This window comes from Rutidosis leptorrhynchoides, chromosome 3 (genome assembly GCF_046630445.1).
Source record: "Rutidosis leptorrhynchoides isolate AG116_Rl617_1_P2 chromosome 3, CSIRO_AGI_Rlap_v1, whole genome shotgun sequence".
In the NCBI taxonomy this organism is placed as follows: Eukaryota; Viridiplantae; Streptophyta; class Magnoliopsida; order Asterales; family Asteraceae; genus Rutidosis; species Rutidosis leptorrhynchoides.
The window spans coordinates 396,882,207-396,901,924 of record NC_092335.1 but is presented as its reverse complement, the minus strand read 5'-3'; the positions used below and the strand labels follow the sequence as shown (position 1 = coordinate 396,901,924).

The window sequence follows — 19,718 nt, the reverse complement described above, 5'->3', positions numbered from 1 at the left end:
ACATTGCCTTAACAGTTTCTTGTTCATCGCTTTCCTTTACAACCGGACGGTAGTTTACCGAAAGGTAATATACGGAGCAAGTATACTGGACGTGTTGCTTTCCCAATACAAGGTTAGCAAGTGGGTAACATAAAACCACAAGTGTTGAGCTAAAATTTTCAAATCTGAAACCCACACAACCCACAAAAATAATTTGCAAACACCGGTGAAGGGTTATTCCGGAAAACTTATCTAGGGTAAAAACTAGATTGAATTTTCAAAAGATCAAATGTTTTTATAAAGATCCAATTTCCTTACGGATCTAAATTTTCATAGTCATGTGGGACTGTAAACCGCCTTTCAAATGTGCACTTTGCTTTGGAAACCGAAAGTAAATCGGCTATTTGATTGCAAGTGTCGTTGACCTAAACCCGAGGCAACTATGGATGACACACCCACCTTTAACCATGGTTCTATCGTTACTATCATTTTTTATACCACCATATCAAAATCACTAATGTACAAAGTGTGATGAATAAAAAAGTGATTCATGTATGTTTTTATTTCAAGTTCTGTATTGCTTGAGGACAAGCAACGCTCAAGTGTGGGGATATTTGATAAGGCTAAAAAGGAACATATATTTCATAGCAATATCCCTCCTAAATAATAGATTTTTATATGTAATTGTATTATATTTTCATTGTAATTGTTTAAATAAATAAATGTGAAGACGAAGCACGAAGATTAAAGAATTGAAGAAAAAGTGCCACTAAAGCCATAGTACACTTAAAAGTGCCACTAAAAAGTGAGTAAAAGACTCGCACGGATTTTGAAATTTAAGGAGAACAATTTTTGTGCAAATTACAAATCGTGAAACGTAAAGTGCACGATATAAAATAGTACGAAAGGACGTTTGAAAATCCGGAACCAGGACATGAGTCAACTCTCAACGCTCGACGCAACGGACTAAAAATTACGAGTCAACTATGCACGAGAATATAATATAATATTTAAATAATTATATTAATTATTTAAATATTATAATTATATAAATAATATGTCGGCAAAGCAAAGTTCCAAACTTGGATGAGCTGTATTCACGATCTCCGCGACTCGCGGAGATCCCAGCCTTTTTCTATCGCGACTCGCGGAGCACAAGATTTCAGAAATGCCTATAAAAGGCTCGAGCATTTGGCCGAGTAAAATAACATAATAATAATAATACTCCGTAGTATAATATAAATAAATATAATATATATATATATATATATATATATATATATATATATATATATATATATATATATATATATATATAGTATAGATTATTATTATATTAGATTAGTTTGGGTTATGTAAAAGTTATTTTTACGGGTTTTTAAAGTCGAAATTCTGTCCGTGTAACACTACGCGATAAATACTCAATGTAAGTTATGTTCTCCTTTTTAAATTAATGTCTCGTACTTAAGTTATTATTATGCTTATTTGAGCCAAAGTAATCATGATGTTGGACTAAATATTAAAGACGGGGTAATTGGGCTTTGTACCATAATTGGGGTTTGGACAAAAGAACGACACTTGTGGAAATTTGACTATGGGCTATTAATGGGCTTTATATTAAATTAACGATACCTCATTAATTTAATATAAAGGTTATGATTTTACATATCTATATATAACCACATACGCTTAATCGGACACGATGGGCGGGATATTTATAAGTACGAATTATTGTTCATTTGACCGGACACGGGGATGGATTAATAGTCAATGGACTCATTAAAACAGGGGTGGATTACATTCAAGGGTAATTGGTGTAATTGTTAACAAAGTATTAAAACCTTGGGTTACACGCAGTCGATATCCTGGTGCAATTATTAAACAAAGTATTAAAACCTTGTTACAGTTTAAGTCCCCAATTAGTTGGAATATTTGACTTCGGGTATAAGAATAATTTGACGAGGACACTCGCACTTTAAATTTATGACCGATGGACTGTTATGGACAAAAACCAGACGGACATATTAAATAATCCAGGACAAAGGACAATTAACCCATGGGCATAAAACTAAAATCAACACGTCAACCATCATGGTTACGGAAGTTTAAATAAGCATAATATATTTTATTTCATATTTCCTCATACTTTTATTTATTGTCATTTTAATTATTGTTATTTATTTTATATTGTTATTTAAATATCGTCATTTACTATACGCTTCGCTTAAAATATAAATCGACAAACCGGTCATTAAACGGTAAACCCCCTTTTATATATTATTATATATAATTATATATATTTTGTACAAATATAGTTGTTTAAAAATATAGTGTGCAATAAGCCCACTCCCTGTGGAACGAACCGGACTTACTAAAAACTATACTACTCTACGATTAGGTACACTGCCTATAGTGTTGTAGCAAGGTTTAGGTATATCCCATTTGTAAATAAATAATTAAAACTTGTGTAATTTGTAACGTATTTCGTAGTAAAATATAGTACTATCACGTACCCCCACGCTACGACATCAAAGAGTTTATCAATTCCTTTGCTAGTGCTCATGCCATTTTTCAGCCTTATTTGATTTCTGATCACAGCCCTGCTATACTTATTATCCCTGATGGAATAATTCATAAACCTAAATCTTTTAGGTTTATGAATTTCATAGCAGATAAACCAGAATTTATCCCTTTAGTGGAGAAGGGTTGGAAGAATGATGTAAATGGGCATGCTATATACAGAGTTGTTAAAAAATTAAAAGCTATGAAGAAGGAGTTAAATAGGCTGAACTGGAAAAATGGCAATGTGTTTTCAAGGGTGAGCAGTCTTAAAGATAAGCTCAAACAATGTCAAGAAAAGGTTGATGCTAACCCTCATGATCATCAGTTTAAAATTGATGCTGTTAATGTGTTAAAGGATTATAAGGAAGCAAGTCAAGATGAACTCAAGCTGCTTAAGCAAAAAGTGAGACTTAAATGGATGATGGATGGTGATAAAAATACAAAATATTTTCATGGCATTATGAAAGCAAGAAAGAGTAAGAGTAGAGTTGAAAGCATTTGCAATGAGAAAGGAGATAGATTTTATGGTAATGATGTTGCTGATCAGATAGTTAATCATTTTAAACAGTTTTTGGGGACTTCAAGGAAGACTAAAGATATTGATTCAGTTGGTGATATTTTCACTACTACTCTTAATCTGGATGAAGCATCAGCAATGGTTAGTGCAGTTACAGATGAAGAAGTTAAAAGAGCAATTTTTGATGTTGATAGTGATAAAGCTTCTGGCCCAGATGGCTTTACAGCAGGATTTTTCAAAAAAGCTTGGCCTATAGTTGGAAAGGAAATTTGTCTTGCAATTCAAGATTTTTTCAACACTGGTAAATTGTTACAGGAGGTCAATGCTACTCTACTTGCTCTTATTCCTAAAATTGACACTCCTAATAAAGTCTCAGACTTTAGACCTATTGCTTGTTGCAATGTTATTTACAAGGGCATAAGCAAAATCTTGACAGATAGAATCAAGGGTGGCTTGAACAAATTGGTTAGTCTTAATCAAAGTGCATTTATCCCTGGAAGGTCAATTCAAGACAACATTTTGTTGACTCAAGAATTATTAAAAGGTTATGGCAGAGCTAATGGTCCCAAAAGATGTGCAATGAAGATAGATATTCAAAAGGCTTATGATACTGTTGAATGGGAGTTTTTAAGGGGTATTTTGGTTAAATTTGGCTTTCATGAAAAGATGGTATCCTGGATAATGACCCGTGTTACTTCTGTGAATTTCTCCATCTGCATTAATGGTGAGATTCATGGATATTTTAAAGGGGGTAGGGGTCTAAGGCAAGGTGACCCATTGTCTCCTTATTTGTTCACTCTTGTTATGGAGGTCCTTAATCTCATCATGAAGAAGCATATTAAGGAGTCAAAAGATTTCAGATATCATTATAGATGTAAACAAATTGAGCTGTCTCATCTCTGCTTTGCAGATGACTTGTTAATGCTCTGTAAAGGAGAAAAAAAGTCTGTTGCAGTCATTAAGAAAGGGATTGAAGAGTTTAGTGAGGTATCAGGTCTGTTTCCCAATCTCAACAAAAGTACTATCTTTTTTGGAAGCATTACCCAAAATGTTAAAAATGATATCTTGAGCATTTTGCCATTTACTGTGGGTAAATTACCAATGAGGTATTTAGGGGTTCCATTACTTGCCAAAAAACTTGGCATTGGGGACTGCAAGCAAATTGTTGATAGAGTAAAAGAGAAGGTTAATTGTTGGAGAAATAAAATACTGTCTTATGCAGGAAGACTACAATTGATTTCTTCAGTTTTAAGCTCAATGCAAGTTTATTGGGCTTCAGTATACTTTCTTCCACATACTATCATTAAAGAGATTGAAAAATTGATGAAAGATTTCTTATGGGCTAATGGTCCAAATGGGAAAAGATCTGCAAAAGTGGCTTGGAAGGTGATTTGTAAACCTAAAGACCAAGGTGGGTTAGGTATCAGATCCCTTACCCAATGGAATGAAGTCCTCCTAATGAAACAAGTCTGGAAAATCTTGAGCAAGAAAGAATCTATTTGGTGGCATTGGATCAACATTGTGAAATTAAAAGGGAGAAACTATTGGGATATTGGGTTTGAACAAAATGATAGCTGGGCTTGGAGACAAATGTTAGGTCTAGGAGACAAAATGAAACCTCATATACATCATGACCTTAATGGTGTAATGTGGTGGATATCCAGCAATCACAAACTTAAACCTTATTCCACTAAACAAGTGTGGAAGGATTTGGTTTGCAATGGGCCTTCTGTAAGTTGGTATAAAATCATTTGGTATCCTCAAATTACTCCTAAACATGCTTTTATTGTTTGGTTGGCTGTACAGAGGAGACTTAATACCCAAGATAGATTGAAGAAATGGTACCCTCACAAGCAGTTTATTTGCAGTCTGTGTTCTAAACAAGCAGATTCTCATGCCCATCTGTTCTTTAGATGTGAATTTTCAAATCAAGTTTGGGAGATGACAAGGCTGTTGTTGGTGTATAAGGGGTTAACTAATGACTTGATGCAGATCATAGATGATATGGCAAAATACCCTTCAAGTAAAGACATTAGGAATATTTTGAATAAAGTGGCCATTGGTGCTCTGGTGTATGCTATCTGGATGGAAAGAAACAACAGAATTTTTAGAAATGTGAAGAGGAGTGTCAAAGATGTTAGTATGGAAGTTAAGGATTTCATTAGGTTTAAGTTGACCAGTTTAAAAGTCAAAGACACCCAGAATGTTAAAACTGTTGCAGGCTTGTGTGATTTGAAAGTGGTGGGAAATAGTTTGCAGATTGTATAAGTAGTGCTGGTATTGTTTGTTAGTTGGTTCATTTGTATTTGGAGTTTTATGGTTAGTATATGCACTGCCATTGTATTGTAATGTTTGTGATGAAAATTAATATATCTCACAGTTTGAAAAAAAAAAAAAAAAGATCTGGCCCAAAATTAGGGTTTGTGGTTGATTCGTTAAACTATAATCGTTAACATCGCTGTTGAAGGCACCATCGCCACCGTCACTTCTATCGCAACCACCGCACCATCGCCGCTGTCACTATTATCTCTGTCATTCCAATTGCTTCACGGTATTGCTTTTGTATTGAATTTTTGTATTAAAATTGTTTATTAATAAATCTAATTGGTGTTCTCGGATCTAATCTGGCTTATGTTTCCCAAACCATTAATATTTTCCTTTTTAACTGATTAGTGTGGATATTGCATCAATTTGATGGATTTGTGTTAACTTTTTTTTTATCTAAATAATTATTTATTGTTGAAAATGGTTTGGTTTTAATTTTGAATGTATTGTTGCTATGGCCATAATAGACGTTTTTTTTTGTTCCATGGTACCTCATGAACTTAGTTACTAATTTTAAAAATACAATTTTTTTTCTAACCTCATGATGTTTTGTTCATACAGCTGCAATTGGTTAAGGAAATGGGATTTTTCATCCAATATAAGGTATAACTCTTTGCTCATTCATGGTTTTGATATGTAACTTCTTAAGTGTTTGCGATTATCTTTTGTTATTGGTGGTACTTTCATTTCAGAATAAAGTAGGCCGAATAAGGTAGTCAGAATAAGCAAACCTGAACACCAATTGGTGGTACTTTCATCTCTTTGCTTGCCATCCATGTGCTTCTACAGGTGCTACATTTCATATGGTCGAACAAGAAGTGAAAACTTTCATTGCTTGCCATCCATTGCTTCTATTCAATAATAGCTTGGTGTAAATTTGGTGTAAATTCTATTTATCTATACGTTTAAAAGGTTTAAACTTTTTCTAAGGTAACATGGTATTTTAAAAAGTGGTGGTGTAGATAGTGAAGGTTTTGTAGCCTGATATGATGAATGTTCTGAGATATTTAGATTCATTGTTTTGATTATTGATTACTATGCATCTGGAGACAAAGATGATTATAGATCTATTTTCTACGGGTCATTAAATTAAATGACTTTAGCATTTACGTTCACTTAATACCTAAAACATATCATTAAACTGTTTCATTTAAACAAACCCGTGATTTCACGGGTCATTTCCCTAGTCACGGTTATAGAAATGGTATAAGAGCAGAGAAAGAGGACCACCGTTACTTTACATTTATCACCCTTCCATTTATAAGTATGACATCTAACCTCCTTCACCCACACTCTTCCATTTTTATACTTGAGACAACCATAATTGTTAATTTTATGTCTTCTTCTAATCATTTTGCTCATTACACATTCATATAGTAGTACCATTTAGGCGACTCTTATTTGGCGGTTGAATATTGAAGAAAAAAAAAATGAAAATGGTGGGTGGTGAAGGGGACTGTAGGGAGTGGGATGAAGATGCCTATAGAGACAGCATCTTAGAAGACAGACAATCCCATTCCCTCACCATTTTCCGTACACTCTTCTCACCATCTCCTTCAGACCGAAACCCTAATTTCATCATTGCTGCTTCTAGTGACGGTTCAATCGCCTCATACTCTTTATCATCTATAATCTCATCACTCGTATGTTATCATTTATCACTCCTCCATTTCTATTTAATTCAATACTAATTTACTAATTGAAATTGATCTGCTATTTAGTAATGTAATTTATCTTTTGTTTTTTTTCTGCAGCCATTAGGTTATGGTAATTCTAGGGCTCAAAAGTAAGTAGCGTTTTGGAAATGAATATATAGTAAAATTTGCAATTTGTGCATTCAAACATCTCGTGTGCATTTGCTTAATTGCTTTTTTTTTTTTTAGTTTATTTGTTGCTGAACCAAAAACTTTAATTCATGGGCATGATGGTCCGGCTTATGATCTCAAGTTCTATGGTGATGGTGATGATTCCTTGTTATTAAGGTAAATGATTAGTGATGCTTGCTAATGGAAAATGACTAGTTATGTGTAATCGTGTGCATGATGATTATGTTGATTGATTATGTAATCGTTTTTCCGATTGTTGTTGTCATGGAAGATTTAAAAGATTTGCGAATGTTTGTTTTTTTAGTTGTGGTGATGATGGTCGAATTCGAGGATGGAAGTGGATGGATTTTATGAATGCTGATCAGGATGGTTTGTCACAAGGTGGTTGATTTATAATTTAAGAAATGTGAATTATTCATCTTTTGATAGATTTTCGTTCGCTGCTTTTGTTGAACTTCAGTAAGCACATTTAATTTTTTTCAGGTGGCCGTTTGAAGCCTCAAATTGAGTTGGCTAATCCTCAACATAAGTGAGTCACGTAAACATAAAACTGTGATAAGATACACATATATTTTTCTAACTAATGCGTCCGTTTTTCCCTTAGGGGTCCTTGGGGTGCACTTTCCCCTATTCCCGAAACTAATGCTATCGCTGTTGATACTGAGGTATGAAATTATTGCCTCTATCGTTTGATTCATACTAATTATAATTATGTTTGATCTACATCAACGCCCCGTTAATTTATCACTTTCATAACTAATAGAACTTGTTTCAACTTTCATATATTATGAACTTATATGTTGTATCTGATTTTAATCTACCATAGGGTGGCTCTATATATTCAGCTGCTGGTGATTCATGTTTGTATTGTTGGGATGTGGTATGTATCTTCTGAAGGTGATCAAACAATTAATTACATAGATCTTCATACGTATATCACCTTTTATATTTGTCCAATATAATTGCAGGAGAGATCTAAAGTAAAACAGACTTTCAAAGGGCATGATGGTTATCTACATTCTGTCGTTGCCCGGAATTCGTATAAGCAGGTAATCGATCCTTTTCTTAAATGTGTTCTTAGTTATGTTTGCAACTGTATGTAATAGTCAGTGTACTATGTGTAAGTTAATCTTGTTTTACTCTGCTCTTTTTGTAGATTATAACTGGCTCAGAAGATGGAACAGCCAGAATTTGGGGTAAGTTAAACTAAACGATTTGTTACTTGTTAAATTGTATATAGAAGGACAAAACAGAATCTCTGGTCAACTTGCCCTACCAAACAATAACAATTACTCGTTTTGATCCATTACTACTGCCCATTATGCCACCTCTGATTACATGTCTTAATCTTTATCATCTTTCATTTGATGGTTTATTGTAGATTGCAGAAACGGGAAATGTATTAATGTTGTTGAGCCAGGGACTGATAAGAAATCTGCTTATGTCAGTTGCATTGCACTTGATGCTACTGAAAAGTGGTTGGTAAGGGTTCTAGCCACAAAGAAAGTTTTGTTTTAAAAAAAAGAAACTTTTAAATCGGTCAACGTAGAAATGTTTTGACTTTATAGGCTGCGTGTTAACTGGATTTTTCAGGTCTGCGGTTTAGGTTATATCTATAACAGGTCAAAGTGCCCGAGGGGTATTATAAATGCATAAAATTAGTTAAATCACTCTATTCATAACTTCATTATTATTATCATTATGATTATTCAAACAATATTTTTTGTTATCATATTTGACATGCTAATTCTTTAAAAAAAAAATTAGTATTTAGTAAGTGATATTTAATGTTGCACATATTTTTGTAGGCTTGTGGCAGTGGACGGAATCTATCCGTGTGGAATCTTTCTGCTTCTGAAAAAATTTCAGGGATATCGACTCGTGCTTGCGTTCAAGATATATGCTTTGACGATAATCAAGTAAGTATTAGTGCTTCATCTGTAAAAGATGACTCTAATAAAATTATTTCAAATTCTACTTAAATTGTTTCTATTTTTCCAGATTTTAGCTGTGGGAGCGGAACCACTATTAAGTCGATATGACATAAATGGTGTTATGCTTTCTCAGATACAATGTATACCCCAGTCAACATTTTCCGTTTCCTTACATCCATCTGGTGTATGTTTCTCGTTTCTATTTTTTTATTAGTCCTTGCAACTCCAATAAGAAAAGATCAACTCATTTGCTCAACACGTATTAGTGTTTTACATATATCACAAAAAAATTGAACATTTTAAACATCAACTTCTTGCTAGAAAGTCATGGGTCCAACCACCAAAGTAAAAAAAAAAAAAAAATACATTATATCGTTGTCGTATTAATAATTATGTCATTTGGTTTTAGGTCACTTGTGTTGCTGGTTATGGTGGTGTGGTAGATGTTATTTCTCAATTTGGAAGCCACTTGTGTTCGTTTCGATGCCAATCTTATAGATGAAGTTATTGTCCCGAATGCGACCTTCAAGATTAATTGGTTGGCTGGTATGGCAAATGTATTTGGTAGTCGACTTGACTTTGTTTCACTTTGATAGCTTGGCCATTGGAGGCTGGTTTATTGTTATAATCCTTTATTTTGTACAAGTACCTTAAAACATTATTGTAGTATTCAATACCTTAAAGCATTATTAGTGTATATGACTAATTTTTGGTGATTATACAATTTTCCTTTAGACCGTTTGTATCGCTAGACAACCAACGGCGTTGGTGCCTACGTGGCTGGTCGGCAACGCAAAGCTTCGCCGTATCAAGTTGTTGCTTGGCGGCATTTGGCCGGCGTTTGTTGGAATGCAACGGAGAAGGCAACGCAGTTGCTTTTATATACAACAACAACAACAACAAAACCCAATACCACATGAGTGGTGTATGGGGGAGGTGAGATGTAGACAATCCTTCCCCTATCCGAGAAATAAAGACAAGTCATTTCTCCACCCAGAGTGAAACACTCTCAAGAGTAGAGAAAGTCATCCCTCTCTTTATTCGACGGATAAAGAGATTGCTTCCGAGAGGACCTCCGGCCTTTAAGTAGGAAAAAGTTTTTTTTTAAATAAATTAAAAATACAAAATAAAAATAATAATAATAGACGCCATGAAAATGGTAGAATCAAAATTTCCATGGGTTTTTATATATATTACTTTTTATTTATTTAAAAATATTACTTTTTATCCCTTTTTAATACTTACTCAATTAACAATTATATTTAACACATCATCACAATACTCCTAACTCACACCAAAAATCAACATCACCAATACTTCACACCAAAAACCAACACATTCTAGTCAGCAAAAAAGTGCAAAAAGCAACTAACACGAGTAACCAACACGAGTCACCACTACAAGTGGTTTTAACTCTATATACAAAAGTTGTACGTAGTTCTATCTTTTACAATCAATAAGTAAGGTGCGGTTGGAACCTAACCTAGTGACGTCAGTAAGGTGCATTTGGATCTAACCTAGTGACTTCAATATAAGGCGCATCGGAAACTAACCTAACGACATCAATCAAGTGCGTTGAAAACTAACCTAGCAACATCAATGAGGTGCATTCTAAACTAACCTAGCGACATCAATCAAGTGCGTTGAAAACTAACCTAGCAACATCCATGAGGTGCATTCTAAACTTACCTCGCGACATTGATAAGGTGCATTGGAAACTAACCTAGCGACGTCCATAAGGTGCGTTGGAAACTAAACTAGCAACAAGGTGCATTGGAACTAATCTAGTGATATTGATAAGGTGTATTGGAACTAATCTAGTGACATCAATAAGGTTTACCGGAAACAAAGCTAGTCCAATCAATTAGGTGCATCAGAACTAAGCTACTAAGATCAATAAGGTGCATTGAAACATATTTAGTGAAATCAAGGTGACTCTGACTCCATCAACGACGAATGTACATACAAGTGCTGCGAAGTAGGTTCCATAGTCCCATAAACCTAAATAGTAATTTTCCTTGTTCTTTTTGGAGATTAACTAAAATTCAGGCCAAAATGCTATAGTAAGTAAATTTACTCAACATACCAAATTTATCAATATGGCTTTTTTTTTTTTTTTTTTTTTTTTTTTTGGCAAAAGAAACTAGAAGCCATATAAAAACGAGGTCGTTTTCCAAAGGAAAACGTCCTCAACAGAGAAACGGTAAAACAACTAGAACTCATATAGAAGGCTAATTACTCTGTTATCAAAAGGAAAAGAAACGGTAAGAAGTCTAATGTTTTAAAAGAAAAAGTAACGTCGATAGCCTCCGTTATGTGAATGGTTCATGATGTTTGTATTAAATTACTAATATAATTAAAGTGTTGTTATCAACGTAGATTATGGTTTTCACTTATTACGCGAGTAGCTGGTCAATGTCGATAGCCTCTGTTAACTTTTGATATGTACCATGCAAGTGTGAGTAAAACGTTATTGAGACCTGTTGCACAATATACATACGACATGTCAATTGTGACCGGTTGCAACTTTCAACTTATTTAGTAGGAACTTAAACATTATCGTGATAATCACTAGCTGGGACGAAAAGTTTCATTGTTGTTTTGTCGTTAGGAAGAAGTGATGTAAACGTTATTGAGAATGAAATCGATTAATTATATATAGTAAGATGATTTGTTTGAGAATGGACTGGATTTCGGTAGTTAGTGTATCTATAATGATAAAAATAAAGAAGTAAACTAAAGTTTAATTTTAAAATAAGAATATATAAATTAAAAATAACGATCACATTGTCGTAACATTAAAAAGACGAGAAGGTAATAATTACACAACACTGCCAGTCAAACGTTGACCCGATATGCCGACCATAATTTTAACCGAGAGTGAGGAAACGTTAGTTGACGGCATTATGACAGAGAGCTATCGTCTCAGTTTTTCTATTTATTGCATATAAAGGATTTTGCTAATGTCGTTAGTGTGTCTCAAAGTGTTGTATTGAGTGCTTACGTAATAACTTGAAAGCTACACTTTTGTGATTGTACAATTAATTTATTTTGGTTGATGAAACCTGTTTGAAAAAAAAAAAAAAAAAAAAAAAAAAAAAAAAGAAGTAATTATAAAAGGACCGAAAGCCAGCTGTAGGATCCACGTGGAAAACCAATGTGGGTTACTATTAGAGTGTAAATTTCGAAAAAGAAAAAATAAATAAAAACGAAAAAAAGAAAAACATTCTTAGTTCCTTACTTCCTTCAACACTGAAAGGGTTTTGAGACAAACCCTAATAATAATTATTTTAGGGTTTAACAAAAATAAGTCGGCAGGCAGGCAATGGGTAACCCAAAGCAGAAGTGGACGCCGGAGGAAGAAGAAGCACTACGCGCCGGCATCGCAAAACACGGCACCGGTAAATGGAAAAACATCCAAAGAGATCCTGAATTCAATCACTTGTTATTTTCTCGTTCCAATATCGATCTCAAGGTTCATCTTTATATTATACCGCTTATTCTTATATTTTAATTGAAATTATATTGTAATTGTTTTTAGATATTTATATGTATCCTGTTAGGGTTTACACATTTGTCCCACAATTTTGAATTTGTTCTGTATATGAATATACAGGGGAAGGGTTAATTAACAGAAAAAAAATCATACCTTTTTATTAATGTTGTTGATGCTTTACCTATCCATATTAACAACAACAACAACAACAACAACAACAACAACAACAACAACAACAATACCCAATCCCACAAAAGTGGGGATTAAATCGTATTCAAATGGAGTTTATAAAAAAATTTTGTAGCTTTGATGTAAAAAAAAAAAAATTATAGTAATTAATTTATGCATCTATTCCTATTCCTAATGTATACACGGTGAATCTGTGCATATACAGTTTTCAGCCTATATGTATCAATATGTATATTTCAGATAATGGAATGTCAACTTTGTTACTTTTCAAAGTACCTATATGATTTAAAGTGGAATATTCAAATGAATCCAACTTTTAAGTTGAGATCGAGGGGACCAATTAGAGTGCGACATGTGGCGCAACAATTACTTGTTCTCGCATGTAGTCAAAACTACTCCAAAATGTGGTTCACATGTGATTGACTTCCTAAACCCTAAACCCTAAACCCTATATCCAGGGTTAGGGTTTAGAAATTGGGGTTTAGAAATTAGGGTTTAGGGTTTAGATTGAGTTTTTAACACAAACGGTTTAGAGTTTAGGGTTTAGGGACTAAACCCTAAACTCTAAATCGGGCTAAATAAAAAAAAAAAATTTGAAAAGAAAATAACATTTTTTGAAAAAAAAAAAATTTTTGATTTTTTTTTCAATCACATGTGATTGTCGCGCTCTGATTGGTCCCTTGGATTTCAAGAAAATTGTTGGATCCAAGGGATTACAACTCATGATTTAAATTTAAAATGTTGACCGTTCTTGTTAGAAGTTCTGCGAGTCCGAACAGGAGGACCTGATAAACCTAGTTATCAAACCCACTCAACAACAAACGAATATTAAAATAAAACACAATAATTAGGTGCAAGAAACATAAAGAACACATGAATATGACGTTATATCCAATCTATTTGATTGGTTTAGTCTACAGCCAACTAGAGAGAATTCTTTATAAATTAGGGTTACAATACAATAAAGTTTAATATATGGGAAACCTAAAAGATAGAAACCAAATCCAACAACCAAAATTGACTCAAAAAGTCGGAATTATATATTTAGCCTCTAAGTCAGACATATCTCACTATGATCATTGCAATCCAATTGGGATTAGAACCTTTGTTCATATTCATCCAAAATCTCCCATTTAGATAGTGAGATCTCATTGGGATCTTGACTCCCGATCTCGATTTCTTTTCTTTGTTCGAGCTTCACACTGCAATAATCTCCCACTTGAAAATCTCCCACTTGAAGATTAAACAAAACCCAAAGTCAACTTTTTATTCCAACTCTGTCAAACACGTCCATCTATACCGTCCGAGACACGTGATCATTACGATTAAAATAGGGTTACATTTGGTCGTGGTCCATAAGCTCTAAACCCTATTTTTTTGGAAACCATAATTTTCATCTATAAACACAAGGACATCCCTCCACCAAAAGATTATAAGATTTTATAGTCTTCTTTGCGCCTATATTGCCTCTCGCTTCTTGCTCTCTTACGATCCATTGAGATAATCGTTCTCATGATGTAGTCTCATGATCTCGCATTCAGGTTTTACTGTACGCATGTTCTTTCTCGGGTTTTGTCAGATTATTCCGATGATTTGTCGGCGATTAGCCATTTCCTACCCTCCCGAGATTGCCAATATCTTGTCTAGGGTTATCGACGGTATCTAACTGGAGAATAAACGACTGATTAAACTTGAATCCCCATTATTATTGCACCAAATTGTATCTTTACCTTAACCAGTAAAAATATGCTTGATCAATACGCACAATCCAACTCCACGAGCTGACATCCTTCGATAAAGAGCTCTGCAACGTCATCTTCTCGAAAATAAGAAATCAATAACCTCAAATATTGAACCTTTACTACAAACACCCCACAACAACGCCCGATCAATTGATTATAACTCCTTGTTATACTGTCGAGTAAATCACTTGAGACACACCGTACTTTCACACCGGGAAGGAAGACTTTCGACACCATACTCGCTGAATAATAATCCGGTCTCCGTTACTCGCTTGGGAACAAAAACGCTCTGTAGATACAACACATATCTCACTAGTTCAGGAGATAACGGGTTAGAGTCGCACCCGACTCTAACAACTTCATTGCCCAAGCAATTCCATACAATAAACCTTCTACCCGATTTATCTTTCCATCGAAAATAAACCCGCTAACACGTGGACAACTCAGTTAAGGCATTTTCCACTTTATCGCTTTCACCTTTGGAATATGACCATTAACTTGCGCACGAATTCAGATTAACCGGTTTTTCGCCCTGAGCCACCTCTCATTGTATAGATGTAGTATCAAAGGTGACTTCTAGAAAAATATCTCGTTTATCTTCGTCGGTTAGTCGCAACAAAGTTATAGTTGGAGATGATCTTCTGTAATTCCCGAAACTCTAGCGTTCCCGAATCGACATTCATGTTCAGTGACCCAAGGTTGCCACTCAACTTCAATCCTCCACAAGTTTCTACTCTTATCGAGCTCCTACTCGAATAAGATCTCTCCACAATATCAATATCAGAAAGCTGCCTAGGTTTTCTTACATACACCCTTTCACCCAGGATTATCAACAATATCAATATAGAGGGAGTAATCGGAAATTCAAGTTTTAATCGAGGATTAATCGGATTAAACTTTTTTTACATTTAAATAATAAATTTTAAAATTATATGTGTAATTATAGAATAAGACCATAAAACAAAAACATAACCGAGCATTTGTTCCAAAACTAAAATTTTAGTCTAAATTAATGTTAAATTGTTAACCAATTTTGACTTTGATCAAATTTCAGTAACAAATTCACTTTAAACTCGTTAACCGACATTGACCAATAAAATTAAAACGGAATTTGGAAAATCGGAACGGTGGAGTAATCGGGGTTTTTTACAACACTATTATATACGTGGTTCATGTCTTCTATCCGCGAGCAATTGCTGATCACCAAATAGAACATGAAGCCGTTCATTATGATGCAAATGCTCATTAGAGATCAAACATCCGGGAATGAACCTCACATGCCGCACAATTTGCTAAGCACCTAGGTGTCTAATGGCTAAATCAATGGTACTCGCTACATCAAGTACCCCACCATCTAGTAGTCAAACCCTACTAAAATAATACCTTAATTTAGTCGTCTTGTTCAAGAACGGGATAGCATGAAATGAGGAATCCGAATTCAATAAACAGGGCTCTTCAAGAATCTCATCAGCGCATCCTCGATCACCGGTCGTTGCGTTCTCACCCAACTTATCAATCGCGCACTGCGACATGTAATGACTAGACTAACCTGCTGACAATTATAACACATCACGTTTCTAGTTTGTGACGGTCTCTCTTTGATCTCGACCTATTTCTTTCCCAACCCCTACTCGAAATACTCGAAGCCGAACCTGAATTTCTACCCGAATCTTTCCTTATTATTCCTTTACAAATAATTAAATCTCAGATCCCCTTATAACTAGGCATAGTTGTTCTGGATGAATCACTAACTCCATCATCTTAGAATTCACAAATCAGCAACCAACTGTTGTATCAAGAAATCACAACAGTTTTTACTAGTTCTATCTTAGAAATGTAATTATATATATATGCAGGGTTGTAGGTCGTTATAATTAAAGTTTTTTATTAACTATGTCATATAAATGTATAGTTGTGTTTAGCGTGTAACAATGTTTATAATGTTTCAGGATAAATGGAGGAACATGAGTGTAAGTGCGAATGGTCAAGGTCCAAGGGAGAAATCAAGAACACCAAAAGCAAAAAGTAGCACAACAGATGCTCTTCCTGAAACACCAACACCTTTGGCCATTGAATACACTCCTGGTTCTGGTTCTGGTTCTTGTTCCTCATTGGCTGTTGTAGTTGATCCATCATCTACTGATGTTCTTCATATGGATGATTCCTCAAAATGCTTACTTGATGGGAAGACTGCTTCCAAGTATGTTTTTTTTTTTTTTTTTTTTTTTTTTTTTTTTTTTTTTTAAATCAAATTGTAATTTGTTATATGCAAAGTTTACGATGATGTTTAACATCAGTGTTTATTGTTCAGGTATAATGGAATGATTTATGAAGCATTGTCAACCCTGAATGATCCAAATGGATTAGATACTAATGCTATTGTTAGTTTCATTGAGGTAAATATCAGTTACTTTTTAAATTTGTATTTATAATGGGAAGCGTAGGTCTGAATTTAAACGCTGGTCCAATTTCCACTTACACCTTTGTTTTCAATTTTAATTGTCTACTTCTACTTCCACTTTCACTTTTTTATTTGTCTAGTACAACTCTTATATTCTTTTTTATTTTTATCGTCTAATGGTTTTATTACATTGTTATATTACTATGAATAATCTATATTTCGTTAAATGTTATATATTTAATCTGAACATCTATAAATAATCTAACAATGTAAACAACGCTTTACACAATATATATTATCAAGATCCACCACTGTTTGTATAATATTATACGGAGTAATTATTGTGACACAGAAAAAGCAGCAGGAGGTGCCCGCCAATTTTAGGAGGTTATTAACTGGAAGGTTAAGAAGGCTTGTTGCTCAAGAAAAACTTGAGAAGGTGAATTTTTTTAATTTTTTCAGGTGTCAACTTTTAAACGGGTCAAATTGGTAGAAAAATCATGTTTTTAATGAACACAATAGCTTGTTTAATTTTATCTTAAAAAAACTCGAATCTTGTCTGAAATAATATTGCTTTGTAAATCATAATTGATCTACTATTCATTAAAAGAAAAACTTAACCTAAGTTTTGGATAGAAATTGTGTTTGGTCAACACAACCCATAACCAGTGGCGGAAGCAGGATTTTTTTTCACCGGGGGCGAAATTTTTTTAGAAGCTTAACTACTTTTTTTAAGCAAAATATGGGGGTTTTTGGGCAAAATATGGAGACTACTGTGAAAAACACATCCACTGGGGCAAAATTGAAAAACCCAAAATTTTTTGCCCTAAAAATTACAAATCCACTCGGGGCAAGTGCCCCCTGACCCTACATATTTTTGCGCCTGCCCACAATAGTTCAGTTCCGTCAGTTTCATTGCCCCACACACTCTTATTGCCACGTATTATAAATTCAATGCTTTTTCGAGTATTTTTTATTTTATTTTATTTTTTTGGACCTGTACACTTGTTTATTATGATTCTGCATATGACAATGAGCTATGTTTTTGGATTGTTAGGTTCAGAACTGTTATCGGCTTCGAAAGGAGGTAGCAAATGGAACCAAGGGGGGCCCAACCCCGAAACCCAAAGAGATCCGTCCTAAAATATCTCCGATCAACGGTCATTTGGGCGAAACATTAGAAGAGGCTGAAATTGCTGCTGCTTATAAAGTTGCTGAAGCAGAAAACAAATCGTTTGTTGCAGCTGAAGCTGTTAAAGAATTTGAACGGGTCTCACGATTGGCTGAAGAAGCTGAAGCTTTCGAGCATGTAGCCAAAGAGATTTATGAGAGATGTAAATATTTTACGCCCCTCTAAAATGGGTCGGGTCTGGACTAACACAATGTATAGTACTGACCCGTTGTTTTTTTTGCAGGTTGGCGTGGTGAAGTCGTGATGGTGCAGTGATGTTTGTATGTGTGAAGTTGTTAATCGTAGTTTGCTGCCTACTATGTAACTTATGATTATGAAGGTAGTAGGCTTATATAATATATCTAGGTTTACTCCAATGACTTTTTGATGTCAAGTAAATGGCTTAAACTTGAGAACGCTATCTGTGATAATTGCTGTATTGTTCTTGTTTTTTGGATTTTGATAACATGTTTTGTGTAGCCATCCGGTTTTTTGGTCCGTTAGAACTATTCAAGTCCCACAGATAACAACTTTGGTGCCACCAACAACATTATTGTTTACGTGGGTTTCATGCTTGAGTAAGTCAAGATACTCTGATTTTACTTGAGGGCTTAGTTTTCGGGTTTTCATGGTCTTTGTTGGAAGATTTCTGTTTGTGCAGGTTTTTGGTTTTTAGCGTTTTGGGATTGTGCGCATAAGTGATGGTTTTTGGGTGATTCCTTTAGGGCTTCAAGATGTGGTTCCTTGAGTGTTTTAGTGGTTGGGTTACGGTTGTCTAAGTAGTTTTGGGGGTACGATGGTTGTTTGATCATTTGGGTTGGTTTGGTGTTTGTTGGGTTGGTGGGTTAATCAGTATTTGGTTTGATGGTAGAACCGTTTTTACAAGTTCCCATCGGCGTTCGTCCAACTTATGATTCACAAAGACACAAGTGTTAGGTCGTTTCAATTGAAATATGTTTTGTTGATTTAGTCTCTCTTAGTCGGTAGGGGTAGGGCTAGATTCTATAGATTTAATATATGTTTGAAATAGACAGTATGATCAATTCATTCAACCATACTTGTTGAGGTCTGTATCAGTTGTATCACAATTTGATCCTCGAATCTTTTTAATTTAAAATTTCTGTTTTTGGGAAAGAAAAAAAAACCCTGAAATTCGCACCGTTCCTTTTTCTTAGGGTTGATCATTTAGTTAGTATCGATGTTGGAACTCCTAAGATTGCATTTAATTAAAAAAACTTATTATAATATGCATAAAACTTGTTTTAGTTTGCTCTGTGAAAATTAATCTTCATTTTCAACTAGCATCTCTTTACGTTTTATATATTTTAATATTATTCACCAATTATAATCTAATTTTAAATCATCCCATCATCGAATAGCGTTCACGGATGACTCTGATGCTTGAAGAACCATGAGTGCATAAGAAAGACAATCAATGAAATATTAGTTATTTCCGTTAAAAAATGTTAAGTTATTGAATATGGTTGCGACTTAATCCAAACGAGACAAGTTTGAGTGCTACAAGTTTCGGATCGAATTTGAACTAAATAAAAACTTGATATGCAGGTAGGAGCTT

The 19,718-nt window shown here is 34.3% G+C and overlaps 2 protein-coding genes across 2 annotated transcripts; both read left to right on the top strand.

Annotated features, from left to right (window-relative positions):
* Positions 1-6,761: 6,761 nt before the first annotated feature.
* Positions 6,762-9,840, top strand: LOC139897716 (THO complex subunit 6). Its single transcript, XM_071880407.1, has 13 exons — positions 6,762-7,026; positions 7,138-7,169; positions 7,267-7,365; positions 7,514-7,590; positions 7,693-7,738; positions 7,814-7,874; positions 8,036-8,089; positions 8,178-8,258; positions 8,366-8,405; positions 8,591-8,691; positions 9,018-9,128; positions 9,211-9,327; positions 9,553-9,840. The coding sequence occupies exons 1-13, from the start codon at positions 6,814-6,816 to the stop codon at positions 9,643-9,645; spliced, it is 1,125 nt and encodes a 374-aa protein (XP_071736508.1). The 5' UTR covers positions 6,762-6,813; the 3' UTR covers positions 9,646-9,840.
* A 2,520-nt stretch (positions 9,841-12,360) lies between these two features.
* On the top strand, positions 12,361-18,621 carry LOC139897714 (telomere repeat-binding factor 4-like). The gene is made up of 6 exons (XM_071880406.1): positions 12,361-12,618; positions 16,520-16,770; positions 16,882-16,966; positions 17,324-17,410; positions 18,029-18,305; positions 18,387-18,621. The coding sequence occupies exons 1-6, from the start codon at positions 12,469-12,471 to the stop codon at positions 18,416-18,418; spliced, it is 882 nt and encodes a 293-aa protein (XP_071736507.1). The 5' UTR covers positions 12,361-12,468; the 3' UTR covers positions 18,419-18,621.
* The last annotated feature ends 1,097 nt before the right edge of the window (positions 18,622-19,718 follow it).

What these genes read in the sequence shown, in the direction of transcription:
- LOC139897716 (XM_071880407.1), top strand. Translation starts at nt 6,814, where the DNA reads ATGAAAATGGTGGGTGGTGAAGGGGACTGTAGGGAGTGGGATGAAGAT. An exon ending in CATCTATAATCTCATCACTC is followed by an intron (nt 7,027 to 7,137) that starts GTATGTTATCAT and finishes TTTTTTCTGCAG; the next exon opens with CCATTAGGTTATGGTAATTC. An exon ending in TCAGGATGGTTTGTCACAAG is followed by an intron (nt 7,591 to 7,692) that starts GTGGTTGATTTA and finishes AATTTTTTTCAG; the next exon opens with GTGGCCGTTTGAAGCCTCAA.
- LOC139897714 (XM_071880406.1), top strand. Translation starts at nt 12,469, where the DNA reads ATGGGTAACCCAAAGCAGAAGTGGACGCCGGAGGAAGAAGAAGCACTA. An exon ending in GATGGGAAGACTGCTTCCAA is followed by an intron (nt 16,771 to 16,881) that starts GTATGTTTTTTT and finishes TTTATTGTTCAG; the next exon opens with GTATAATGGAATGATTTATG. An exon ending in CTCAAGAAAAACTTGAGAAG is followed by an intron (nt 17,411 to 18,028) that starts GTGAATTTTTTT and finishes TTGGATTGTTAG; the next exon opens with GTTCAGAACTGTTATCGGCT.